Source organism: Benincasa hispida, chromosome 10, assembly GCF_009727055.1.
Source record: "Benincasa hispida cultivar B227 chromosome 10, ASM972705v1, whole genome shotgun sequence".
Taxonomy (NCBI): Eukaryota; Viridiplantae; Streptophyta; class Magnoliopsida; order Cucurbitales; family Cucurbitaceae; genus Benincasa; species Benincasa hispida.
Window position 1 is genome coordinate 21,528,913 of NC_052358.1, and position 8,184 is coordinate 21,537,096.

Consider the following 8,184-nt stretch of genomic DNA (forward strand, 5'->3'; position numbering starts at 1 on the left):
TTTGTCTTAACACTCTTTCCACATGTGAGATCTTTCTATGGAGAGCTTGTCTCGATCTTCTTCTCATAGTTTGCTTTTTTTTTTTTTTTTTCTAATTTATATTTTATGTGAATTTATTATTTTAATTAATTAAATTAATATAATTTGATTATATTGATTTATTTAATTTTTAGTAGTGCTAAAGTTTAGTCTACTTTACTATTTATTTAATTTATGCATGTGATGTATGATTGAACAATATATGTTCTATAATGTATATCATATAGTTTTAAAAATCCCATATTAGAATAAATATTTTCATACATCATATTTAATATAAGTAGTATATTATATAGTTGCATGGTGTTATATGACATGCATCTAATTAATATAAATGGTATATTATAAAATTGCATGTATTAATAAAGCATATCCATGCATCAAACTTTAATATAAATGGTATATTGTGTGATGGGTTTGTATGATTTTTATTAAAGATTAATATAAATGTTATATTATATGATGAAAATGGCGATGCATTGAGCATAACATTACCTAGTAAATATAATTGTTATATTTGGCTAATATTATTAGAATGCATGTTATGGTCTTAATAATTCATTAATTTATAAGAGTTATCAGTTTAATGAAATAAATTAAAACTGATATTCAAAGTTCAATTATAAATTTGACTCAATAAATTGGCGAATGTTGGGATCTAGTCTTTTGTGTTTTATAATTAGAGTTTAGTCCATATAGTTTAATAAAATCCTCCTAAATAGTGAAGATTATTTATGAATGATTTATCAAACCATAAAAACTATTTATAAGGCTTTATCAAACTTCAATGCTATATTTTGACTTTTAGAATCATAAGAACTAAATTATAACTCCTAAACAAAGAGACCAAAACTTTAAATGAACCAAAAAGTAAAATTCAAAGTTTTAAATTGAATTATATACAAATGTTATTATTGAATTTTTTAAATTTAAAATTAAAACAATATTTAAATTCAATTTTAAAATAATATATAAATACACACATTGAAAAGTTTAAAATTCACAACTAGAAAAGGATATATAAATCTACCTATTAGAAAATTTTAAATTCAAAATAAAAATAATATATAAATATAAAATAATAAGAAAATAAAATATTTATATATTGTCCAGACATGTGTCAAACTAAAATCAATGAGACTAAACCAAGCATATTAATATANTGAATGGATAATACTAGGTGTATCCTAAGATGTACTTATATATATGCTTCTCTCTTTTATCACTCACGTCAAAAAAAAAAATTAAAATATTTTTAAAATAAAATAAGAATATATTTTATCATGTGACAGATCATAATTGGACAATTTTGTGAGATACACAAAATAGGTGCCGTTAATATGCACCTAAGCATTTTTCTTAATATTAAGAGAAAAAATAAATAAAATAAAGAGAAATTATTTTATGTAGTTTCTAAAATGTTGCCTAATTTTTAGAATCGTTTCTTAAACTTTAGAAACAAAAATGAGAATGGTTATCATAAATAAGTTAGTTTCTTAAAAAATTAGAAATAAAAATAAGAAATAGGAAACAAAAACATTATTAAACGAGTCATTAATTTCTTTATGGAAAGCTAATGTAAAGATTTATTGGAATTTATTGCCTAAGTAGCTAAATAAACTAAATAGGTACTCATATATGTTTAAGATCTATATGAAGATCATGTAATTTTAATGAATTTTGATAAGGGTTCACTGGTTACGGATGTGAAATCATATAAAATAAATTGTTACATACTAAATATGGGGATAAAATTATTAAAAAAATTGAATGTGTGACGACTAAATCGTTGTAGATCATATTTCATAGATTAAATTGTTATTTTTGTGCAAGTTTAAAAACCATTAGGGGGTGTTTGGAGTACTTGATTTATGAATTCGGGATTCGAGAGTTAAGATGTTAAAGTTAGTAAGTACTTGTTTGGAATGTAGAGTTATAATATGTAATTTCTCGGTGAAGGTGTAAAATAGAGAAAATAGAAAAATGAAATTTCTCACCAAATGTACAAACTTCAAGTAGAATTATTTAATACCAATTTATAAAGTTGGTGACCACACAACCCCAAAATATCAACTTATGAGAAAGGCGTTCCTCAATTATTCTTGTTCTTTTCTTTTTTTTAACTATATAGTATCACAAAGGTTAATTAGGGCACTTCATGGATTTAGGTTCAATTTTCATATATTGCACTTGACTTTTAGTTATTTAGAGATTAAATTATTATAAATTTAAGATAGAAAAAGAAACTAATTATAAACACACTCAAGTTCCAAAACTAATAATTTAGCTCCCTTCGATAACTATTTAGATCCCGTTTGATAATCATTTAGTTTTTTGTTTTTGTTTTTGAAAATTAAACATATATCATCCACATTTCTTACCATAATTTGTATCTTTTTTTAAGTAAAATAGTTGAATTTTTAGTCAAATTCCAAAAACAAAAATAACTTTTTAAAAGCTACTTTTATTAGTTCTCAAAATCTAGCTTGGTTTTTTAAATCATTGGTGAAAAATAAATAACAAAAAGAAATTTAGAGGTGTAAATAATGTCCATAGGCTTAATTTAAAAAAAAAAAAAATGGTTACCAAACGGGACTTTAATTTTTTTAAAATTAAGCCTATAGACACTGTTTTTACCTCCAAATTTCTTCTTTTGTTATCTACTTTTTACCAATGATTTAAAAAATTAAGCCAAATTCTGAAAACTACAAAAAAAAAAAAACAACTTTTAAAAAAAATTGTTTTGTTTTTGAAATTTGGCTAAGAATTCAACGATTGTACTTAAAAAATACAAATAATTGTAAGAAGTGGGGAGGAAATATGCTTAATTTTCAAAAACCAAAAAGAAAAAATCGAAATGGTTATCAAACGTAGTCTTAAGTAACATAGTTCTTATACTATCAACCCTGTCGTGAGAGTTTTAATACCCCATCCTACTAAAAGAAAGTATATTTAAATAGCTTTTTTTTTTTTTGAAAATTTTTCACAGATAGAAAAAAAAAATCAAACAATTTACAGAAATAACACAAAAAACACTTATAGATACTCATAAACTTCTATTAACCTCTATTAACCTTTATTAAAGAAGATTAAAATTTTAGTATTTTGTATAAATATTTTTTCTTATTTTTTTATTTTTAAAAATATCCCATTTTTTCTCATATATGGGCGTCCAAAAGTTTTTTATTTTTGGGAAATTTGTACGGATGACCCAATTTTTTGGTCCAAAATGTCAAATGATCCATTTTTAAAAAATAATGTCAATTGATCATCTACTTACGTCAGCACGAGATGATATTACAAAAATTGCCCCTAATAATCGTCTCGCCCTTGCTTCGCTAATCTCGTTCTCGTTGTCTGCTCATCTTCCATCGTGATGTGATTGTTTGTCACTGTACGATTGATTTGACAATTTTCACGAAATCTATCTACAACTTAAAATCGTTAACACACAGCAAAATGGTGTATTCTTTAAAATCTAAACTTCATTTGAACCGTCATTTTGTTGAACGGAGATTTATTGAATGAGGTTTTCCAGAGCAGAGTTTTTCGAAACAAACGGAGTTTTTAGAACGGGTTTTTCAGAACGGAACAGACTTTTCTTGAACTTGGTCTCATTGGTGTTTGTAGAAACGTGGTCTCAAAACAGGTATGTAAATAGACATTGTAAAATAGCATAACGAAAGGGGTGTGAGAAAGAGGGACAAAGAAAAAGGTGGAGAGAGCGACATTGAGCGATAGCGAGAGAGTGAGATTGAGTGATAGCGAGAGGCACGAGAGCGAGAGAAATTGGGAGTGAGAGCCGCGAGAGCGAGAACACGTGGGAGTAACAGCAAGAAAGATCCATGTGTATTACTATCTGCTTAATAAAAAAAAATGTTCTCTTGCTTTGTAGGATGACACAAAAGTGTTACTAATTCGATATAGAGGTCATTGGGATGAGAACCAAAATTTGTATGTTGGAGGTGAGCTAACAGGAATCTTTGTGCCTATTACCTTGAAGCATGAAGAACTTAAAGCTCAAATTTACAGGATTGCAAATGTAAGTTGCTTAGAGTTTGATGTTGTTATGAGAGTTAAATATAAGCTTGACTTTGAAGCCCTTCCACAATTTATACGGAATGACGGTGATGTTTACTTCCTTCTTTGTCGGGACGATCTTTCTACAGTTCAGCTATATATAACACTAAAATCATACCACGACGAAAATGTGAATATGAGTGATGATGGTATAGGTGTAGACAAACAATACGAGGCATCATATGAGCTTAATCGAGAAAAGAGTGATATTCCATTGTTTATGAACACTCAACCATCAACATTATCAATAGATAATGACAGCATTCGTGCAATGGACTTGGAAAGATAAACTTAATGTAACAGACCTGTGTCTGGTAATGAGAGATCAGCAGACTTGAATTTTATGGATTGTGGTTCTTCAGAAGAGCGTGATCCTTTCGTGGTCGATAATGAGAGATCAATAGGATTAATTCTATGGACTGTGGTTCTTCAGAGGTGTATAGACCTGCAGTGGCTGTTATTAAGAGATCAACAGAATTGAATTCCATGTCTTCATGTCATAGAGGAAAATTGATTATGCCTGGCACCTCTTCATCCGAGACAGATGTTGAAGTTGATCAAATTTTTTTGAGTAAGAGTGATTTAAAAATGAGATTGTCTATTCTGTGCATAAACAATAATTTTGAATATAAGGTAAGAAAGTCAACTAAGTCTTTGTTTACTGTTAAATGTATAGAGGATAATTGTAAGTGGAGCCTTCGTGCAGTTAAAATTTCAGGGTGTGACATATTTAAGATCATGAAGTATATGCGGTCACACACATGTTTTATTGGAATTTTAAATCATGACCATAGACAAGCAACAATTGTGGTAGTTGGTGAACTAATCAAAGACAAGTTTACAGGCATAGGACGTGTTTATAAACCTCGTCACATCGTCGAGGATATGAAGAAAGAGTACGGCATAAACATAAGTTACGATAAGGTGTGGCGTGCAAGGGAAACCACTTATGCTCTCGCCAGGGGTACTCCAGAAGAGTCGTACGCTGTTTTACATGCATATGGTCAAACGTTAAAGATGGAGAATCCAGGTACAAGGTTTGAAATCGAACTTGAAAATGATGTCCATTTCAAGTACATGTTTATAGAATTAGAACCTTGTATTAAAGGTTTTTCAAGTTGTCGGCCTATGATAATTGTTGATGGATCGCATCTGAAAGAAAAATACAAAGGGACCATGTTGGTCGGCGTCTCCATGGATAACAACAACCAAGTTTACCCACTAGCATATGCCATAGTGGACAATGAAACTGATCGAGCTTGGAAGTGGTTTATGTCGAACTTGAAGTATACTATTGGAGAACCCCTTAACTTGGTGTTTGTGTCTGATCGATTAGTATCTATTGGCAATGCCATTCGTGCAATTTTTCTCACAACATTTCATGGATTGTGCACCTACCACCTAGAAAATAATATTCTTTTCAACTTTAAGGACAACACGATTGTTGGGATGTTCCGGGATGTAGCCAGGGCATTTCGTATGTTAGAGTTCCAAGCACACTATGACCAACTACGCACTTTTCGAAATGGTGCAGTATCGAAATATTTGGAGGATATTGGTCTTGAAAGGTGGACGCGTGTTTACCAAACAAAACGAAGATACGATGACATGACATCCAATGGTGCAGAGTGTTTCAATTCATTGACCAAAGAATATCGACAGCTGCCTATAATGTGCTTGTTGAATCACGTTTGAAGCCTCATCCAATCATGGTTTTATGAACAGAAAAATTATTTGGCATTTCGAACGACATCACACTCGGACTACTGTGAAAACCGATTAGCAACTGAGTGTGACAAAGGTAGACGACATTGAGTTGAGCCAATTAATTGTTATAGGATCTATGTGCAGGACAATCAATTGGATTGTATTGTGAACCTCCATACGAAGGAATGCACATGCAAGGAATTTGACTCACTCGGTATCTCATGTTCGCATGCGATTGTGGCTGCACGAGAATGAAACATCCCCATCCATGGTTTGTGCAGTCCATTCTATAGCATTGACTCCCTCATGGCTGCTTATGCAGAACCTGTAAATCCACTTGGTCATATATCTGAATGGAAGAGACCTCCGGGATATGTGGAAAAGCATATTGTACCTCCTGGAAGAGTGGTACAGGTCGGACGATGAAGAGTACAAAGAATACCATCAAGAGGAGAACAACACAGACAAATAAAATGTGTAGGTGTGGGAAGTACGGGCATAATCGGCAAAACTGCAATGAACCGCTGACGTCAGGGCGACCTATTGATTCTAATACAAATGATTCAAATGTCGATCGATTGTAATTGTCTATGTGCCAATTGTCTTTGTAATTGTCTATGTGCCACTTGTCTATGTAATTGTCTATGTGCCACTTGTCTATTCACGAATCCTCAAAATTGTAACATTCTATGTGCCACTTTAATTCTCAAAACTGTAATTTTCTATGTGCCACTTGTCTATTCACAAATCTCTTCAAATATTAATTAAATTGTTGGCTATTCGTGAACCATTCAGGAAACGTCTCGCTCTCGCTAGTCTCGCCATCGCTAATTTTGCTATCACTTATAATCCCTTTTAAAATGTCTCACTTATAAGTTTGATTACTAGAGTTTGTCTATTCATGAATCTCTTCAGATATCTCGCTTTCCCTTTTGTAAGTGTAATTAAATTGTTGGTTATTCGTGAACCATTCTAGAAACGTCTCACTCTCGCCCATCTCACTCTCGCTAATCTCGCTTTCGCTCATTTCGCTCTCCCTTTTATAAGTGTAATTAATGATTACCGTTTACTTCTCCTAAGCGATCGTGTAGCGGAGCCTTGTGATCGTGTAGTAGTTCGCAAGCGATCGTGTGGTAGTTGGTAAGCGATAGTGTAATAAATCATAAGCGATCATGTAGGGGTTTGTAAGCGACCGCAGAGTATTTTGTAAGCCCATCTCGCGTATCTCGCTCTCCCTTTTATAAGTGTAATTAATGATTATCGTTTACTTCTTCTAAGCGATCGTGTAGCGGAGCCCTGTGATCGTGTAGTAGTTAGTAAACGATTGTGTTGTAATCTGTAAGCGTAGAAAATTAACCAAACATGTTAACAATTGAACTTTTATACTTATATAAACGCTACAATTTATAAAATTATGTAAGTTTGAAGGTCTAATTTGACATAATTTCAACATTTATATAATTTTGAGGGTTCAATTTTATTGAAAGTTTAAGGGTATAATTGCAACTATCACCATACATAAGGGGTGGTTTTTACAATTTTCTTTAAAAAAAATAAGAATTTAAAATTTAAAATAAATATTTTTTAAAGTTAATTGACTTAAATTATAATTTTCATGTTTAAACTTTAGAGCCTAAAATATAATTTTTAAAAAGAAGTTTCCGAATCAAAATTGAGTGATTGTAAAAAAAATTAATAAAATAAAATTAGCATTTTTATTTGGATAAAAAAGCCCATCTCGCGTATCTCGCTCTCCCTTTTATAAGTGTAATTAATGATTATCATTTACTTCTTCTAAGCGATCGTGTAGCAGAGCCCTGTGATCGTGTAGTAGTTGATAAGCGATCGTGTTGTAATCTGTAAGCGATCGTGTAATAAATTATATGCAATCGTATAGGAGTTTGTAATCGATCGCGGAGTATTTTGTAAGCCCTTCTCGCGTATCTCACTCTCCTTTTATAAGTGTAATTAATGATTATTGTTTACTTCTTCTAAGCGATCGTGTAGCGGAGCCCTGTGATCGTGTAGTAGTTGGTAAGTGATCGTGTTGTAATCTATAAGCGATCGTGGAGTATTTTGTAAGCTAGCGTCTAGTATTTGTTAGCGATCGTGTAGAACTTATAAACGATCATTTAGCATTTGATAAACAATCGTGTAGTGTGCCGCTCATCGTCTACTTCTACTAAGCAATAGTGTAGTAGAGTTAAGCGATTGTATAAAATCTGGTAAGCGATCGTGTAATAGTTAGTAAGCGGTCGGAGTATCTTGTAAGCAATCGCGGAGTGTTTGTGGGTGATCGTCTAGTGTTACTAAGCAAACATGTAAAGACTATAAACGATCGTCTAGTTTGTCTATTCA

At 31.4% G+C, this 8,184-nt stretch overlaps 1 protein-coding gene across 1 annotated transcript; it reads left to right on the plus strand.

The window, feature by feature from the left end:
* Nucleotides 1-4,533: 4,533 nt before the first annotated feature.
* On the plus strand, nt 4,534-5,814 carry LOC120088970. Its single transcript, XM_039046408.1, has one exon. The coding sequence runs from the start codon at nt 4,534-4,536 to the stop codon at nt 5,812-5,814; it is 1,281 nt and encodes a 426-aa protein (XP_038902336.1).
* The last annotated feature ends 2,370 nt before the right edge of the window (nt 5,815-8,184 follow it).

Coding starts and splice junctions, on each gene's coding strand:
- LOC120088970 (XM_039046408.1), top strand. CDS start 4,534: ATGGACTGTGGTTCTTCAGAGGTGTATAGACCTGCAGTGGCTGTTATT.